At 40.7% G+C, this 19600-nt stretch overlaps 2 protein-coding genes and 1 non-coding gene across 7 annotated transcripts in view; 1 reads left to right on the forward strand and 2 right to left on the reverse strand.

Moving 5' to 3' along the window:
* The window catches only part of LOC112571828 (glycoprotein-N-acetylgalactosamine 3-beta-galactosyltransferase 1-like), a 16818-nt gene extending 12566 nt beyond the window's left edge, over window positions 1-4252 (reverse strand). Inside the window, exon 1 of one of the 2 annotated variants that reach the window (XM_025251144.1) lies at window positions 4118-4252. The gene's annotated coding sequence lies outside the window, so the exon portion shown is untranslated. Of the gene's footprint in view, window positions 1-3040; window positions 3165-4117 lie in introns of those variants that run through there. The other variant, XM_025251143.1, reaches the window with a different exon arrangement.
* On the forward strand, window positions 3292-17976 carry LOC112571826 (autocrine proliferation repressor protein A-like). 4 transcript variants are annotated; one of them, XM_025251137.1, is made up of 16 exons: window positions 4309-4446; window positions 4854-6294; window positions 9416-9681; window positions 11198-11312; window positions 11620-11734; window positions 12176-12289; window positions 12571-12666; window positions 12848-12937; window positions 13352-13481; window positions 14160-14277; window positions 14610-14697; window positions 15068-15106; window positions 15577-15665; window positions 16066-16159; window positions 16291-16356; window positions 16642-17976. In XM_025251137.1, coding segments are annotated over exons 2-16 (1542 nt in total). In that variant the 5' UTR covers window positions 4309-4446; window positions 4854-6292; the 3' UTR covers window positions 16762-17976. The 4 variants fall into 4 exon arrangements, with proteins under 4 accessions (XP_025106925.1, XP_025106922.1, XP_025106924.1 ...); XM_025251140.1 differs by lacking the exons at window positions 4309-4446; window positions 4854-6294 and adding an exon at window positions 3292-3423; XM_025251139.1 differs by lacking the exon at window positions 4854-6294.
* Window positions 9040-9121, reverse strand: Trnas-gcu. Its single transcript has one exon. It is a non-coding gene; the product is annotated as a tRNA-Ser (tRNA).
* Window positions 17977-19600: the final 1624 nt, after the last annotated feature.

Consider the following 19600-nt stretch of genomic DNA (forward strand, 5'->3'; position numbering starts at 1 on the left):
ACCTAAGGCTTTAATCTTTAAATTTTCCTTTTAATGTATTAAATCCAAACTATTTTAAACGGAAAACAGCACGTTGTTTCAAAATAAAATTTAAAATGACAAAAATATTAGCATGCTTCTTGAAATTTTTTCTTTTTACATTCCCTTTCAAGTCACACGAGTAGGAGACTGTCGTATTTGTGTGTGTGTGTGCAACAATTATTGAGTTTTATTATTAAGCAGGAGTCATTAGACTTTAAAAGAATGTCCGATATATTTTTGTGGCTTTTCTTATTACCTGGTTAATTTTCCTGACTGACATCAGGTGCACGATCGTGTGACTCACTGAAGCGAGTCTCGAAGCTGCTGAAGTGTTTGTCCAAACAGAATTCTTAAGAAGCACAATTGTACAGAACATAAAGTTCTCTGTGCGCTTTTTAAAGGATCTCCAACAGATTTGTATGGTGACATTTAAATAACAAGAAGGGAGGGGAAAAGAGTCTAGGAGAGGCAGAAAGAGAGAAAAGGAGGTTACAACCTGATTATGCTGCGAGGTGTGTCTGACCTCCACAGGTCAAGTCACACAACAAGCAGGGCTGAACGAAGGGGTCATATAAGCTTTTGATGGGGTAGACATGATACCGAAGAATCTACCCACTTCCCATTAATTTTATGACCCCCGAGGAAGACGAGAAGAAAGAACATGTGAACAGGTCTGACTTTTCACACTTAAAGGGAAAAGCAAGTCAAATAGTAAGTTGGGCTTAACTGATAAATACTGCCTTTGTGAATCATGTCAGGTCAAAATTTAAAGCTTCCAGAACCAACGTTTACTTACAATCGCAACTTTGGGCCGATTTATGAAGGCCGCCATAATTTTCAGGCACAACATAATTTTCTTAATGAGGTCATTGCTGTTAAGTTTTCTTATTTAACGGAAAAATGTATGTAAGAAATTTTGTCAGTTTGGCCTTAATGACCAGCCATGAGCAAAACAACAAAACAAAACAAAAACAAACCAAAAACAATAAAAAAGAAATAAAACAACTTAACAGTAGTCGTCCACCTATCTATTCTTTAGACGGGCTTGTACCGTTGATTCTCTTTGCTTGTACTGTGAACAAGAATGAGGGGGAAAAAAGCTAGCCCCACCCATTCCGCATACTGCCCTCCTACCGTGTTAGCAGTTGAAATCAATGTCGACAGGACTAACCTTTTTTTTTTTTATCTTTAGATACCCTCATCTGGGTGGCAAGCCCAGAATGGTGAAAAACAGTCTTGAGTACGCAAACCATAGAATACGCCTGAAGTTAGCAAGTACAGTCAATAAAAGAAGCTTCTAGGTCAGTGGTTCTTAACCGGGGTTCGATCGAACCCTAGTGGTTCGGTGAGTCGGTCTCTGGGGTTCGGCGGAGCCTCCGCCATGGAGGTCAAGACACACCCGCAATTCGTGATGACACTAAAGAAGGGTTCGGTGAATGTGCATATGAAACTTGTAGGTTCGGTACCTCAAACAAGGTTAAGAGCCACTGTTCTTGGTGGAGGCTCATTCTGCACCCATGGAATCTTTCTCGGGAACTACACGCAGTTTATTATGCTTAGTCACGTACAGCAAGGGATGATGATTGTGAGACTATATGTGAACACACACGTGTCCTTCTCTGCGTCAACTGCCAAAGCTTGGTGGGAATCATCTCCCTGCAAAATTGCTCAAGATTACACCTCCATTGCCAATACTCAGGACTAAAATTCTAATGTCATTGTTCAAAATTGCGCTTCAAATTACACTTTTAAAATTAGTTTTCAGTGACAAATGGTTCATGTCTGGTTATTCAGGATTAGTTTTAACTTCCGGATCAATTGTTAACTTTTTCTAGACAACTACTTCACACACTACCCCTCCAACAACCCCCTCCCTCCCGAGCTTATCCCCCAGTGAGGTGAGGATCAGCTGGAGTCGCTGGGTCAGCTGCACCCCTCTAGACCCTCCCCCTCCTTGATATCTTAGCAGCCAATCAGCACCTGCTTTACCAACGGTTTCCTCATGGTGTCTTTGTATACACTTTGAGCGCTCGTTCTATTGAATCCTGGAATCTCTCACGTTAGAGTCGAGGAAAACAACCACTCCTCCCCTTTGTCGTGTCAGTTCTCACACTCCCTCAAGGAGAGAAGGGGTGCGAGCAGGGAAACGGAGAAGAATCAACTGTCACCTTTCCACCCAGTCCTGTACACGACGGTCACAACTACCAGTGGTATCACGGCAAAGGTTTATGTTTGCACTGACTGTGGCAACCAACCTGTTGTACACGAATGTCATTGCTAGGCCAGCTTGACAAACCTTACTCTCAAATGACTTGTCTGCTCAGTCATCCTGTCCTAAAGAAAAGCCTACAGTGCCCTACACCAAACCCTTTACCGTAAGTTCAACCATAGTCCTAACTTTAATCCCAAACCTATCTTAGTCATAAATGACGAGTAAGTAAATCAAACACAGACAATGTAAATAAATAAAATTTTCCTTGCTACAAAAATTATAGATATATATATATAAATAATCTGCAATATTAGCAGTGAAAACCACTTGCTTCATCTCCTTCAATACATCAACAAAAACAGTCGCCATGAACAAATATAAAAAAATACTGCATCGTTATGGTCACAATAAAAGGACAAATAAAAAGAAGACAGTGTGCATTTGTGGCAGACAGGATAAAGAAAAATCTCTGATGTTGCTGTGTGTCAGGCTTTTAACTCCTCGAAAAAATTCTTTTTCCGCTTGACAGAATCACAGGTGGCTACTCCAGCAATTCTGCGATAGGTTACCTGAACTCAAGTTTCTCTTTGCACATACAAAACACTCATGATTCTAAATTTTCGGATGTTTAAGTGTTGAAAAGACAGGATAAGTCCTAGTCATGCAACCCAGCCTAGTGTAGGCATAAGTAAGAGAACTAATTGTAGAAACATTCTAATCAGTTCAGTGTGATGAAAGTTATGTCTGTGTTTCAACTTTTCCGTTATGAAACTTTACTAAATTATTTCAGTATTAAAATGTACGAACCTGTCTTTTGTGAACCAGGTGATCACAACACAAGAAAGTAGCAAATTCCCCGTGATATCCAGTGACACAGGCTCACACACCCCACTACACCTGTCTGTGTGTAGGAACTTTGAGTGACCAGCCAGCACGGTCAGAGGGTACACACCTCACCCGGATCTGAACTCATGACCTGGAGATAACTTTACCCCGAAGGTTGTGCAATGTCCTTCAATTTGAAACACGCACAAACCTCGGAGGTTGAAAGATGTTCTCGAGGTGTAATCATCATACAGCTCATCCACATCCGTTTGGAGAGGACGGAAATAGTCTCGTGGTACAGACCGGAGGTAAAACAACCCGCACTGAAGCCAAGTATCTTCTATTCATGGCTACGGACCCAGAAGGTAGGAAAGGCAGTAGTGAGGAAATTAAGTTGGCCACCTTTGTTACTTGGAACGTGTAACCTGTGTAATAACCGTAACACACACACGTGCCACGACTGCTCCGCCCTTTTCAATTACCGGTGACAGGGTGGTCGTGGTATTTTCTTGTGATCTTCTATCCTCGTGTCTTCGCTGTTCTTTCATGAAGTTCTCTGTTGCAACATCACCGATTTTCACGAGAATCTAATTTAATGCTGTTGTTAAAGAAATATGGATTTCATACTTTACTGATGTAAAATTACAATGTGTTCAATTGCCCAGGATTCTGAGGCACTTTTTCTTTGGATGAATTGAATACTTTAAAATATTGTTTTGTTTATTTTTCTGTTATCTCTTACCTTGATTGTCTTTGTGTCTGGACGATCTTGAAACCTCAAAACATTGTTGCCAGAGGAATATTGTTTCTCTGTTCTATTTTTCCTTTCTTTATTCAGTTCTTTGTCTTTTTGTGTGTGTGTGTGTCAAGCCACTCTTGCCTTTTAGCTCGTGAACACTAATGTCTCTTTCCTAGAAAAAGCATGTCGGCATATTAATTGTTTTTCTAAGGGTGTTTACTATGAACCGGAAGCAGATAAAGACTGAAAGAAAAAGTCGTTTGCTATGAATCGGGTCTAAGCTGGCTGAAAAAGATGAGCGCAGAGAGGTATATACTGACCTTTGACTTAGTTAATGGGGGTGGCAGTCTTCCGGGAGTGAAACAAGGTAGAGCAAACATTTGTGATTCCAGGTCAATACCCCCTCCTGTCTCCCCCACCTCCTCCACATGACACGGATGTACATTCGTGGTGAGCAGGGCAGACAGGTGAGTAGGTGTGTAGGAGGACGGCCTGTCTCCTGCTTGACGTCCCAAGATACATTCTTTCTGCGTGCGACCTCCATTGTAGACAAGGACTGGCCGGCTCTTGTCACCAGCACGTGAGTCGTGACCTCCCACTCGTGGGGCGCCGCGCTGGCTCAGCGGTTAGATGTCCGCTGGTCACCCAGGTAAGGTAGTTATAGGTGCACTCGTCTTAGGACCCATGGGTGGCGCAAGGTTGTGCTTAACTCTTTTTATTGACTTAAAATTTAAACAATAAACCTAGGCTTACATATATCATTAATGATGTGGTCTGTCTCAGAATTCATCAGATTTGCATTCACAAACACACATGACAAATGACAAATCTTTATTTACGAGGATAACAGAATAAGAGAAAAGTTATGTTTTTCAGTGGCGTAGAACCGGGGTGAGGTGGGGGAGGGCTGAGGGGACAAGAATGTGAACATCAAGAAAGATTTAGTTGACAGTAACACGTATAACCTGGCTAAATGTGCATCAGGTGTGACATTCTTTCTTTCCACACAATAGCAGCAGAAAGCTTAGCTACTCAGGTTTTTTTCATTTACTACAGACATCAACAAGAGTGAAAGCGAAGTGATTAAGACTAGAAGACTGTAGCGGATCCGTTCACCTGTCAACAGCAGGTGTGCATCATTCATACACGGATGCTTGCACACCTCCAGCTCGGACCACGATGTATGAGTAAGGGGGTTTCAAACACTCGTATAAAAGGTTTTATGGAGCGGCGACACGTCCATCACACACTGATGCAGACAAGATAGCTGCAGCACCTTCTTCTGTATCACCGAAAACAGAAAAATGTGCATTTGGAAAAATAAAAATTATTACTATACTGTCTCCTCGAAGAACTTATTACTAAAATATATTTTACAGACTCAGAGCATTGTTTCACTATGCTTTTGGTAATTCTAATGGGAAGAAAATTTACACCATCACTAGCACTAAGATTTGTTTGGCAGTCAATGTTGTAGGGATTTTACAACTGTACATATAAAGACACATGCATAAAAAATACAGAGCAAGCATCACAGGAGCAGAGACAAACGACTATAAGAAAGAAACAGTTCACATGTACAGTAATCTGAAGATACACCAATTTCTCGCAGACTGTTAACTATGCAAGTCACCAGACCCCTCGACCCGACCTAAAAAGGTCAGGGGACGACCTGTACCCTTCTGGAGGTGCTTAGACACAGGACGTCTGCTTGCAGAAGGACAAGCTGTACTTATCTGCCTAACCAATAGGTACACAGGTGTCCACCGTGTCCTTTACAATCATACACCGTTAGTGTACTGTTTGACAAGCACGTTGTTTCATCACGATTGCTGGTACACGATTTTTAATATACACATGTTTTGTATGTTCTGTATGGCGATATCTTTTCCCATCTCCCCTCCCTCGCTGTCTTACCTTCACCGACCTCTATGAGGTCAGGTACCTACTCATCATAGCTGGGTCGATGGAGAAAAGCTTGCTGCGATAAACGGGTATCGAACAGGCGCTTATTATGGTGAATATACAAGTGCTCTAACCACAAAGCTATCCGTTTCCCCAAATGAGCATTGTAAAATGTCCTTTCCCCTCCTCACCATTATTGTCAGATCATAAAACTACCGCTTATTCGTTGATGATTGGTGTATTTGTATTACTGTTTAGTTAGCATTTTCCTTTATCATAAACTACATGGTACTTACAATGACACGCCACTCTCAAACACAGCTTTTAAAGAAAAAAGTTCGTTCCTATGGCAACTTACACGGAAAACAAGTTGAAAACGTGTCCGAACCTTGTTTCTTTGTGGAGTGCTTAAAGGTGGTTTGGCGAAAGGCTTATCAAAACTGTTTTGAGTTTTTTGTGTGACTCCACCCTAAATGACCGAAAAAGGCACTCAGCAGATTACACAATTAGTCTCATTTGGTTTCTCGGTCTCTCTAACCTACACTACGGGCGACGGTCGCTTGATTCCAGACGAACAGCATAGGTGAACCATGTAAGTATATAAACAACTTGTTTTGTTAATTCATGTTGACGGTTGAGCGTCATTTTCATCCATTTTAATTACCTTATGTAAGCATTTGGGAAAGAATGTAGACCATACAAACTTCAGACGAAATACTCAGTTTTCATGTCCCAATACCGAATGATGATTTTTAGGTGACTCTATCATGTGTCCTGAATTTTTCTTATCTCTCCATTGGCTAAGGACACACCTATTGTGCTGTTGTGCTCTTCATAAAGAATTCGAAAGGGTGAGATCGACAAAAAGATAACAGTCCATCGAAAAAATGAAGACCATGCACAATGATGAGCACTTACTTCAGTTGGGCTGTAACCGTATCCAGCAGTCGAAGACCGTGGATCACATTCAAACTCTTTTATGTAAAGATTTACGTCTGGTGGAGTGGGTGTTATTTTATTCTTCTCTTGGGTTGTTTTTACCTGCTAATGTACACGAATTAAAGGTGCAGAATATTAACACTGAACAATAGTACGAACATTTTGCACAACTATTTAATAAAAGTGGCATATAGGTCTAGACAGAAGCAATGAAGATGTAAATTGAAGTGAAAGAACAGAAGAGGAGCCACATTGGCTCCTTGTTTTAGGTATAAAGTGGTGGGTAAAGAAACTTAACAGGTCGTTAGGACGCGAGTTGTTAGAGACCTCACATATCTCTCCCTCGCTGCCTTACTTTCACCAACCCTCTGTCAAGTCAGGTACCCACTTAAGTCTGGGTCTGCTGGGGGAGGTTTGCTGCACGGGTATTCACAAAATACTTAGTCACATGCTTGTCTTTGCTTTGAAGCTTTTATACCTTTCTAGATTCTTGACTAGAGCCGTAAGATCCCTGTGGTTCACTGCCTTTTTTTTTTTTTTTGGCCCACCTCTGGAAAATAACCCTCGTGTGGGATGTTGATATTTACCATGGGTCTATATTTCATTAAAGACAGAAACTTTTCCATAAGCCCTCCTTGCACAGAGCAGAGAGCTTGCTCCAACACCTCCTCCAAATTTTCCCCCTCCTCACCCCTTCCATTCTACATTCCCCAGATTCCCATCCCCCTCAGCGTGACATCGTCTTTAGTTGGAAGCACTTTCCCCTTCCAAACACAACTACCTGCGGTCTCTGACACTTCACACCCCAACGGCCTGAAAATAGTTCAGGAACGATCAGGGTTAAATTACGGATGGCTGCATGAGTTGCACCACCTCTAGAACTCTCTAGATATCTGCAATCCTTCTAATCAAAGTCGTGCAATCAACTACGATTTAAAAAAAAGAAAAGAAAAGATGAGAGGCCCCCACTTCCAGCCGATATTCACTCGAAAATGCCACTTCACAAAATATGTGACAGTCATCAAGATATCATCGATAGCGTACCTGTCTGTATTCAGTACTAGAGAAAGGTACACTTTCTACACCTGACGGGTGTAGTGGGGTCTCCTGCTTGGGATGAGTACCGCTGACAGCCCGTTGTTTCCCTCCACCCTGACCCCCACTTGACCTCCACTCTGACCTCAGCCAGTGACCTTGGTGCGGGTGACATAGTGACTGCGAAATAACTGGCGAAATGCAGAACCATCTGTGAATTAAATGGGTACTGAGCTAACTATAAAACCCTTTATGTACACGTGGTGAGAGACTTCGAGCCTCACATGGTGGATTGTGATGAAAACAAACAAGAAAGAGAAGAACTCGACCTGGCATTTGACCTTTGTAGCCTGACATACATACTATCCTGTCATTGAGATAACAACGAAGGCGAGCATTCTTGTCTAGATGCATATAAACATAAGTACAAACTGGATAACATCATCAGGAGGAGCAATAAAAACCCAAAGTAAAAACCATATCATAAATGAATTAATAAGACTTCTAGCCTAGCTTAATTATAAATTCAATTTAAAATGTCTTCGAAAGAAATGAACTATAGGAAATGTAGACTCTAGAGCTCTGCTTACATCTAAACTCTTATCAACCTCGTTGCTCACCTACCAAAATAAAAATATTAAGAGAGATACCCAACTACCAAACGATACTTAATCAAAAATTTTACAATAAAAATGATAATCTCAAAAGATGTCACAGATCGACATAGCGCTGCATTCAGTACCCGAGAAGCAATATCTCATGTCTACAAACTGAGGATAGACTGACAGGCACACAGGGAGGGACAACCAAGGCCTACCCATGGTATAATGTCACAAATGGAGTCTTCGAAAAATGTTGTTTTTAACCTATTAGTTACAAACACAACATTTCTTATAAATAAGAAAGTCGTTTGGTCATTAATGGATCTTCATGGAAAAAAGATTGTCACTGAGATTAGTGGGAAAATACCAAAATATACCTGAAATACACCCCCTCCAAAAACAACAACAACAAACAAAAAAAAACAATAAAACTGCAAGGTCCAAGCGCAATACGTCTCATAGAAATGCTGGTGCATGCAATAATTAAGCTAATCTTGATAATTAGTGTATTTAAGCTAAAGTGCTTGACGAATTTTGGCTATCACAATATTTTAAAGTTTTAAAGCATTGTTCAGTGCTGGTTGTTCAGCTTTGCGCCATACCAAGGCTTCAGAGAAATGAATGAAACCGAGGTCAGGACACCTGCGCTGAGACTTTTAGGAAACAAAAATCGACAGGTGGGCAATGGGACTTTTCCAGGTCAATTATTACTAAACTAAGACTTTCTTCACCAAGAAAAAATTATAAAAGAAACTACTAAACGACGAGGATGGGATTCGAACCCACGCGGGGAAACCCCAATGGATTAGCAGTCCATCGCCTTAACCACTCGGCCACCTCGTCTTCTGATGACCGTTCATACACTTATTTATAGACTCCTACATTCAGACATGCACAACAAATATTTGATATCGTTTCGAAAAATGTGCTCTTCGTGTAATAGATGCAAAGTTCGTTTTCTTGCCGATGTTGTTCACCGAACCTCCTACTCCGGGGTTGTCAAGTAATTGATGATGATGGGCTTGGGATGCTGACAACAACTGCTATTACTACTGCGAAGACGACGACGACGACGACGACGACGATGATGATGATAATGATGATGCATTACATTACTTGTGACTGCTAATGATGCAGGATCACCCGTCAAGGGATGTCACCGAATGTCATCCATCGTACGTCACGACAATTAAGGCCCGTTTCAAACATGGCGGTCCAGCTCTTTCTGTGGGCGATTGTTCTGCTGACGACGAGGTCGATGCAAGGTTCTGATGCTACACCATTAGATGACTACGTCAACAAGCCAGATCCCTTCTACACCTGGACAACCTTGAACTGGAAATACCGGGGGCCGGACTTCACACTCTACGTCATCAACATGACGTCACAGATGTGGATGTCAGGTAAAGCTGTTCTCCTCACTGCCGTGCACTCAGATGTTTCTGTCATGTGTAACAGATTCTAAAGTTAAGAGGACCTTTGAAATAGTTTTCTGGTCTTCTTTTGTGTGTTCCGTTAAAAAATATTATAACAAAGCGATAGGAGTGACTGTAGTAGAACATATTCGTATTGTTGTTTGTTTGTTTGTTTGTTTGTTTGTTTGTTTGTTTGTTTGTTTGTTTGTTTGTTTGTTTGTTTCACCGGCCGTTCCCCACCCACCCATATTTTCGAAAGTTTGACATCCCGTCCTCGTCTATGTGTAAAGGATGCCATGGTAACAAACTCAACATGACTGATTATGTTGAGTTGTTGACACACCATCCCCCCCATCAGGTCTCCTGGGCCCGAGGGGACATCTCTGGGTGGTGCTGGCTACGATGGAGATTCATTAGTCTGTCAGCCCATGCCCATGGGAGTAGTTTACCCCGCCACCCTTCCTCCCTCCAGACAAGCCTCAAGTCATCGCTCCAACTTCCATCAAGTCCTTAAAGCTGTACTTTTAAACTGTCTTCTTCTTTCTTGTTTCAGTTCTTCCTCGGCATTTGTCTTCAATCTAGAAATTCTAAGTGTTCTAAAAGGGATTAAACAAATGTGTTCAATACAGAGAATTTTAAATTTAAAACAATTGTATGAAGTAGCTTATTACCAAGTCTTCTACTTGTGTGATTTTTTAAGAACATATTTTTAAAAAAGAAATGCCATTGAGGCAACAGCAATGCTTTTTTAATGGGCAATGTAAACAACCTCTGACCGTGAACACAATACTGTCGCCTTATTGCTCACTACATTTGTCATACTCTCCCTGAGGAACCAGGAGGGGTCTTTCTACAAACACTACCGGGATTACCTGGCCCCGTGAACCTACCCTCCACCCAAGCACGAGGTGGGAAAGCATCTCGCGAGTCAAGAGAGACATCAATCTGTCAACTCACTTTTCTAGCTGCGGCTGTCTTTTTTTTCCGAGTGAGGTCGTCACAGGGTTATGGCTCCAGCAATAAATTTACAATTTCTCCTCTTCATTCATTCTCTCACCTCTTTATTCAGTACGGCGTTTGCTCACTCAGATGTGGCAAGGAGCTTGGTAAGAGGAGCTACTGGCCATGTCCGAACACTGAGCAAGAAATCTGATGAGCAATCAAAACTTTTTACTGTGTTCCATTTAAATATGAATTCAACTCTTATTGAATCACAGTACATCTCGCTCTTTCTAAAGAACCAAGAGTACTGTTTTTTGTCTCTCTTTCATACTAAGAAAAATTTACCATTTGAAAAAAAAAAAATTCAGTCCAATCCATTTTGGTTAATACGACTGTTAGCGCATCTTGGTTAAAATATTTCAAGCTATTAGCTGGATACTTATGATATAAATTAGTTTCATTTTTTTTATTATGATCTATATTCAAGAAACGATATGCTCTGTATATTTCTTCTTCACATTAAAAAAAAAAAACCTTCGTTGCTCTGTCCATCATGATACAGGTGTTGAGAGCAGACATCCAATATGGTGGCACTACCTGTATGTCGCGGTGCCGGACAGGATCACACGGCCAGAGGCCGGCCTCTTGTACATCTCTTATGGAGGCAATGGACCAAAGTATATCATCGTGTTTGTCTCCGTTTTCTTTTCTGTTCATTTCTAACCTCTGTTTCTATTTCTTTATTTATTTATTTATTTTTGTTCACGCTAACTGCAAAACAAAGGAAACAATGCTTCACATTTTGATGCCGTGCATTAAAAAAAAAAACCAAACAAGTAATGATGATGATGATGATGATGATTGATGATGATTGATGATGATTGATGATGATTATGATGATGATGAGGATGATGATGATGACGACGACGAACAGTCAAACTTTCAAGCCCTGTCCCTAATGCTGTAATTTTGCTGTGATGTTAGTTACATTCCAGATGTCGACGATGAGTTCATCAGCTTCATCACACTGATGGCCGTCAGCACGGGCACAGTGTGCGCTAACCTGAGGCAGGTGCCCAACCAACCCATCGTCTTCAATGTGAGTAAATGAGTGAGGGAGAGAGTGAGGAAGTAAAGGAGTAAGGATCAAGGAAGTGGGTGAAAAAAGGAGTAAAGGGAAGGAGTGAAGAGTGAGTGAGTGAAGTATGAGTGAATGATTCAAGTGTAAGTAATCGAGAGAATGACGAGGAAGTGCGTAAAATGTGAGTGAAGAGTGTGTGCGTGACAAAGAGAATGAGCGAGTAAAGTGTGAGTGAGTGAATAAGTATTAATTACTGGAAGAAAATATTTCTATGTACAACAGGAAGCATTTTTTTCTATAAAAAAAAATCACTACTTTTCGCCTTCGCCATACTTCGATTTGTCCCAACGAACCCATAATTTTTTGAAAGGGATCTTTAAATCAGCAAAACGAAAAAAAATAGAATAGAGGCAAAAGAATTAACATATTTGAGCCAGGCATTTCTGTCTGTTCCAACAGAATGACCCAAGTAAGACAGAGCGGTCTGAGGACGCCATCATAGCCTGGACGTGGTATCAGTTCATCTCCCACAATGCATCAGCAGAGTGGCTCATCAGACTTCCAATGACCAAGGTATGCTTGTGAGCCCGTTCTTTGAGTACCATAGCTCTCATCATCGCGAGCAACATCACCATCATCGTTATTGATATTGTAATTGCTTGCATCTTCTTACGGAGTGTAAATCAAAATCATCTTCATCACTGTTCTGGTGGACCCCAGTGTCATGGGTCATTATTAGCAACAAAGCTGAGACTTGCTGACCACGAAAGTCGATGAAAAATCTACTTAGGAATGTCAGCTCATGGTTCTGTGCGACTCAACATGTTCCATCCACATACTGATTATGAGTGCAGGCCGCGGTGAGGGCCATGGACACCATAGCTGCCTTCACCAAGCTGCTGAATCCTTCTGTCGACATCAACAAGTTTCTGGTCTGCGGGGAGTCGAAGGTAATATTATTTTCTCTCTGTCCCCCCCTCCTCTTTCTCCCCCACCCTCTGCTTCCTGTGTCGCTGTCGTTGATTCCCACATATCCACATCTCACACATTATGACATCTCGCTTTTATATTCGTTTCTACAAACATACACTAAAAATCACACCTGTACTTGCTACTCCGTCGCTTTTGCAGCGCGGGTGGACAACTTGGACAACGGGGGCAGTGGACAAGCGGGTGGTGGCCATTGTTCCCATGGTCATGGACCTCCTGAACTTAGTGCAGGTACAAACTTGAATAAATAAAAATAACATTGGAATTTAACAATAGTTTAGGTTTCCTGTTTATTTCTTTGTGTGTTCATTCGTTCGTTTTTGTTTGTTTGTTTTTCTTTCTTTTTCTCGATCTTTGCATTCAGCACCTTTTCTATCTTTCATTTGATCATTGCATTATGCTTTCTTTCCTTCATTTGATCTCCTCAGTTTGACTTTTTCTTCTATCTTTCTGGGAGGTCCGGTGGCGCTTGTTACCAAAACAGTGACGACTGGCTGTCCTGGGTTCAGATCTCGTCTCGGGGACACTGTTCTTTCTCTGCATGTGGCACTACAGGACTTGCTGTCTTGCCGTGATATAGTCTTATAGTTGTTGGCTGGGCCTCAAACTCTGTACCCACCTTCTATCTATTCTCTGTCTTCCTAGAATCTCCACCATCACTATCAGGCACTTGGCGGATGGACTTTTGCATTTGACGACTACTACAAATTGAACATCACCATGGAGCTCGACAACCCCAACACTCAACGCATGGCTGACATCGTGGATCCCATCAGTGCGCGTGCTTCTACCAAAGATATTATTATATCGTATAAAGTCTTTGCTTATGCTCGCGTGCATGCGTATGCTGGCCTGTTAGTGCATGCGGTTGTGCATAGGAATGCGTGTGCGTGAGTCTGTGTATCTACAAATATGGTTGTGTTTGCTAATACCAATCTTTATTGTGGATTTCTTTCTTTCTCGTTTCTTTTCCTTCTCTATCAATTTTTTCTTACTTTTTTGCTTCCTTCCTTTTTTCGTTCTCTTTCCTTCTTTAGCTTTACCCCCACCCCCCACCACTCCTTTTTTCGATTTTTTTTCTTTTAATTTTCCTTTCGTTTGTTTTATTTTTTTGTATTTTTAATTTTCTTTCCTCCGATTTTTCTTTCCTATCTTCTTTTTTATTGCTTTCTTTTTTCATATTGTATTTTCCTTTACTTTTTCAATGATTTCTTATTTTATTCTAAGTTTTTTGTTTCTTTTTTCTGTTTATCTTCCTTTATTGTTTTCTTTTCCGTTTTCTTTTTTTCTTCTAATCTTAAAATCTTAGAGATAAAATTATTGATGTGCGTCTGCAAGTATGTATTGGCTTCTCAGAAGGACATACTTGCTACGACAGACAAGAAGACAAAATAAGATAACGGAAAGACAGACACATACAATCCTACCTCGGTCTGTCTTTACCTCATGGCAGCCTACAAAGACCGTCTGACCATGCCCAAGTACATCATCACTACAGGCGGCGATGAGTTTTTTCTCCCTGACGATTCCTACTATTACCTGGACCAGATGCTTGGAGACACCTATCTCAGGTGAGACAAGATCAGTTCGACTGTTACTGTAACGTTTAAACTTAAGATCCTTCAGGTAAGCAATAATAACAAGATGCACCTACTTACCTGGCTTAGTTCTGACGACTGTAGACCCCAGCAGCAACGACAGAAACCATCATCGACACGACAACAGCAGCAATAAACGAGTGCAGAAGTTTATGTGGGAGTTTATTGCTCCTTACATAAGTTTACTGTTTCCATTTAGTGTTTTTTTTAATTATGTCAGCTAGGAGGCTCTTGCGCCATAAAACTAAACCCAGTTGACTGGCTGCGGATGTTGCAGCAAACCTTGATGTGTACTGTTGTTGCAGAACCATTCCAAACGCAGAGCACTCCCTGACCTTTCACAGGCCATCTCTGTTTCTCGGGGTGCGAGCCTTCTACCTCAGTGTTCTGGATGTAAGTGCACTGATGTCTGTGGTGTTTCTTGCTGGTAACAGTAGACAATGTTGTTGCAATAGTCCTCATAGTCCTGGTGGTTGCTGTCGTCGACATCGCTAACAACGTGGTTAGTGATAGATGCCATTACACATCTCTTAGAAGTAATTGCGCTCTGCCCACACCTCCACAGAATTGGTATAATTTTTAAATTCTTCAAATGTTTCAAAAAATAATTCTTCTCTCCTCCACATCCTCATTACCTGTTGCTGCTGCATGTTTCCATCGTCGACGTCGTCATCATCATCATCTGCTGCTGCTGCAATTAGTAGGAGAATTGATTATTATACATTGTGAAGTTTTCCTTTGTTAAATTTTTCGTTTGTTACAGGCGTTTCCTCGACCAAAGATCACATGGACGAAGAATTTCGTAAGTTTTCTGTGTTTCACTAGACACCATCATCACCATCACCTCCATTGGTGTTTGCCAAGGGAGATAATCATTTCCCATTCCAACTATACTTTAGAGATGCAATCCTTCAGACAATATGTCTCCAAGCTGTTTAGCGCTTGCTGTTGTTATTGTTTGCATTAAAAAATTTAAATCAGTTTTATTTAACTTTAAGAAGCTGGAAAATAATTCAAGTATATAAGAAATTATTTTTTTAAATGTAATTTGCTTTTCAGTTTTATGCCACGAACAATAACTCTTGCAGAGACTTGACTGGTTCAGTTTATGCAGTGCAGTCCCCTTACCCGTCAGTCGGGTAGAAGTGGCTTCAGATAAAATAACTTAAAAGTGTTGTATGCACTGGCTGTATCCTTCAGTTTTCATATTGTACATTCGTAGTCATTTTACTTACCTGTCTGACACCTGTTGTGAACATTTCCACCTTACAGACGACGACAGGGGGCGTTCTGAACATGTTCACAGACACAAAACCCGTGGAAGTCAACGTATACTTCGCAAAGACTCTGGACGGTCGAAGGTAGTCTCGTCTGCGCAGTCTTCCGCGCAGTCCATCTCTCTTACCCTCCTTCTTTTCATGCCTTGAGTCTCTTCCTCTTGTCTTCCTCTCTGCCTTCCCCCACTGTTGCCATCCTCCACCTTCTGTCTGTATTCCTCTCTCTCATATTGTCTCTGTTTCTCTCTTAGAACATTCCCTCTGTCTCAATATATATTTGTATTTTCTGTTTTTGCTTGATTCTTTCTAGTTTACAAACTTTCCGTCTCTATTTCTCCCTCCGTTATTGTTTCACATTTTGTCTATTTTAATCGGTGGCGCAAAGGTTAGCGCCTGTCCCCAATACAGTAAGGATTGTCTTTGTCCATCACACTTCATGTAAAGTGAGGATGTACTCCGAAGAAACAAAACTGTTTTGTTGCAGGAGGGATTTCCGCCTAGCTGTGGCAGACCCAAACAACCCAGACTCTTTCTTACCTCACCCTGTGGTGTGGCATAAAACAACAGCAGAAGTAAAGGTGCAGGAAGATTTCGGGTTTTGAGTTTTATTTATTTATACGACGACCATAATCATCTGTGTTAAGAAAGTAAACAGTTGCAACCTAGGACATATGAGAATGCTTTATTTATTCTTTGGTGAACTTTTCAGAGCGAAAATCAGTATACTGCCACCTTCAGCAACCCTGAGACAGGCTGGTTGGTTTTTCACATTCAGGTAAACGTTGTACACTGGCTGTTTGAACTGTTTACAAATAATCTTTTAGGTCAGACTGTATCTACTAATCTTTCTCTATAATGCTCATTGTTTTTATGAAAATATTGGTTTCCGTTTTTCATGTTTTCTTTGACTGTTTTACTCCTTCTTTCCATCTTCACGTGAACGTCTTTTACATAAAACTGAATCTTCTCAATCACTTTGGATTAAAATAATATAAATCAGCACTCTTAGCTAATATTTGCTCGTCACTTACCACTAAGGTAGATAGGTCTTATGTTGCAGGCCTTTTTCACGGGTCCGGACGAGAGTTACTTCGAGTTCACCACCGAGAACATGATCATTCCTGATCGTCTGCCTTTCCCCAGATGTCAAGGGGCCGAGTGTTACGGGACCCTGGTGTAATACACTGTAGTCAACATGACAAATGTGGCAAATATCACAGATGTACTTGATGGAAGATTTCAGGTATGAACAGGTCATGTACAAGCGCGAGAAGAAAATTCAAAACGCCAAGAAAATTCAGGCTGAAGATCATTAAAAATACCTTGATCCCTGGAACTGCAATAAATACAATGTTACCGGAAGGCGATGATATCCAAATGTATAAAGAATTCATATCACAAGCCAGCCAACAGATGTCATTTTACTCTGTACACAGCAACCATTGTACAATTAAAGGTACTATGTCAAGATCTAGCCATGAAAATAAATTATATATATATCAGACATAAGCATTGTAAATAACTAAGTTTATTTCAAGCTTGAAGGCAAATGGCTTAAAGACTTAGATTGCAATTCACTGTAACTGGTTGCTATGGCACATGAAGTTGTATAAGAGACGATGACAACTTTGACAAGTAATAGCAAACATAAATTATATATATATATAATAATTAACTTTTTTTTCCTTATGCACAATAGTTTGTTCGTGGTTCTGCAATGAAAGTACATTAATAATAATGATAATGGCTATTTATAGCAGACACAAACGTCCTCCTAATGGAGGAGTTCATGGCATTTACAAAATGTCTACACACATGCTACACTAATGCACAAGCACATAAAATCTCATACATCATCATCATTATTATCATCATCTACTTAATATACATTTCAAAAGCTTATAAATTTACTGAAATCTGGGGTAGTCCAACCCCACCCCTGTTTCTGACGATAAATAATTCGTGTCCAGCGGCCTTCTGATCCCTTTCACACCCACAGTTTCGGGTACACCAGCCGTCCTGTCCCTCCCGCTTGTCAGGCCTCCATGGCAACATGATCTTGTTTTCTTTCACTCATCATTAAAGGAAGTAAAGACCTTGCCATACTTACATTCCATTATCAAGCGAATCCATTGGCGCTTATCGTGTCACAAAGGATTACCTAAGCTTCATTTGTTTGCTATTCTTTTTGCCAAGTGGATAGTGCAAGATGTCAGGTCAAGCACCGGACAATCAGGTGGTCAAATGAGACGGGAGGTAAGGCAGATATTCCACTTCAGCGCCTGGAAGCGTCTCTGTAGGGCGCTGCTTGCTGCCCTTGGATGTTGTCTCTCCTGTCCAGATCCCTATTCTCAAAGTGATATATGTTCGTATGCATTAAAAAAGAAAAAAAAAACCCGAAAATAAATCGAATCGTACATAATATTGAAATCGAGAAAGTAAGATGATTGCATATGAAGGGAAGGCCTGTCCGACACGTGGTACTCTAACGCCATCGTGATTCAGTGACCATCTGCTGCCATGCCGCACAAGATTATCTCATGTCCTTTGTTGTTCCTGGAGCTGTTTGACTCTTGGTTCTATTTCCTTTTAAATTAATCTCATATTCCTCCGACTTTTATTCTTAATCTTCCTCCATTCTTCGTTTGGGTGAAAGTTGCTGCTGATCTCACGTGCTTACGTGGTTGTCTTGGCATGTACTTCTATGCATCATATTCCTAAAGAAGGTCCTTGCTTGTCCCTAAAGAAAACCCAATAAAAATAATAATAATAATTATTATTATCTTATATACATTTCTTTTGCTGTGAGAAAAGATGATAGATTCAGTGAAATCTGTGGTTGCCTTGGCGGGCCAGATGTTCCCCACCCCTGCTCTACTGGGAGGTCGATGATTAGGGCTTCTAACCGCGACAATCAGGACTAGGACTATGAAAGCCTATAAACATTATTTAAATTTTCCTTTGAGTTAAGTTAACTAAGCTCAAGTTCAAATATTTGTTACATAAATGGCAAGCAGGTATATGAACTATACACAAGACTATCCACTCCCCTAACATCATTCGTCGCTAAATGCGGACCACGTCTTCTCTCCCCTCGATGTTTGTGTCAAGAGCATTTGACAAGTTCGCATAACAGAACTGGGCAATTTTTTCTAAGTGTGTTCTTCTGTAAGCAAATTTATTACTAGAAAACAGAGAAAGGCATTGGAACCAGGGGGCCCAGAGGGAAGCCGCCCCACTAAAAAAATAATACTGAGGAAGCAAAAACATTAACGTCGTTTGCCCTCCCCAAAGATGAGCATTTTCCCAAGCCCCTGAAAAGTAGCAAGAAGATGAAATAGTTTTTATACTATTGTGTTTATAGAATTTAGAGACATTCATATGCGCAATAATTTTTTGACATTCATACCGTTGAAGGCATTTTTTTTCTTGCAACACAATCCTTCTGAACACACTGCTTTTAAATACACTCATTCTGAACACACTCCTTACTAATACACTTCTTTTGAACGTACTCGTTCTGAATACGTGGAAAACACAAATAATGAGGAAGGACAGAAGGAAAGAAGAAGAAAAGAGGCGTTCCTATATTTCATGTTAACAGCTGTCTGTAGAGCTATGGTTAAGAGTAAGGCTTCCATAACATATAACATCTGTCGTTCTTATTTGATAATAATGAAATAATAATAAAAAATATAACGAGCACATTGAAATCGTGTCTTTGTCCAGGAGCAGCAGGTAATAGGCTTTGCGGAAATAAGAGTACACTTCCCTGTCTAAATATTCAAGGTGCGTGCACTGCACAGTGAGATCAAATAACATCCAATGAAAAAAAAACACACAAAGATGAAGCGGTAATGAAACACAGCAACACACGATGTGACAACAGCCAGTTTCTTTCACAAAGAATGCAAGAAGAAGATCAAGCTCGGTGGACATCAACGTGAAGAACAAAAGTCCTGTTGGAGAGGGTGATCGCCTTAATCAACATCATGCTTTGAACCTAAATATAATCGTTT

The sequence above is a fragment of the Pomacea canaliculata genome, linkage group LG9 (genome assembly GCF_003073045.1).
Source record: "Pomacea canaliculata isolate SZHN2017 linkage group LG9, ASM307304v1, whole genome shotgun sequence".
NCBI lineage: Eukaryota > Metazoa > Mollusca > Gastropoda > Architaenioglossa > Ampullariidae > Pomacea > Pomacea canaliculata.

What these genes read in the sequence shown, in the direction of transcription:
- LOC112571826 (XM_025251137.1), top strand. An exon ending in TGGTCTGCGGGGAGTCGAAG is followed by an intron (nt 12,667 to 12,847) that starts GTAATATTATTT and finishes TCGCTTTTGCAG; the next exon opens with CGCGGGTGGACAACTTGGAC. An exon ending in AAGACTCTGGACGGTCGAAG is followed by an intron (nt 15,666 to 16,065) that starts GTAGTCTCGTCT and finishes GTTTTGTTGCAG; the next exon opens with GAGGGATTTCCGCCTAGCTG.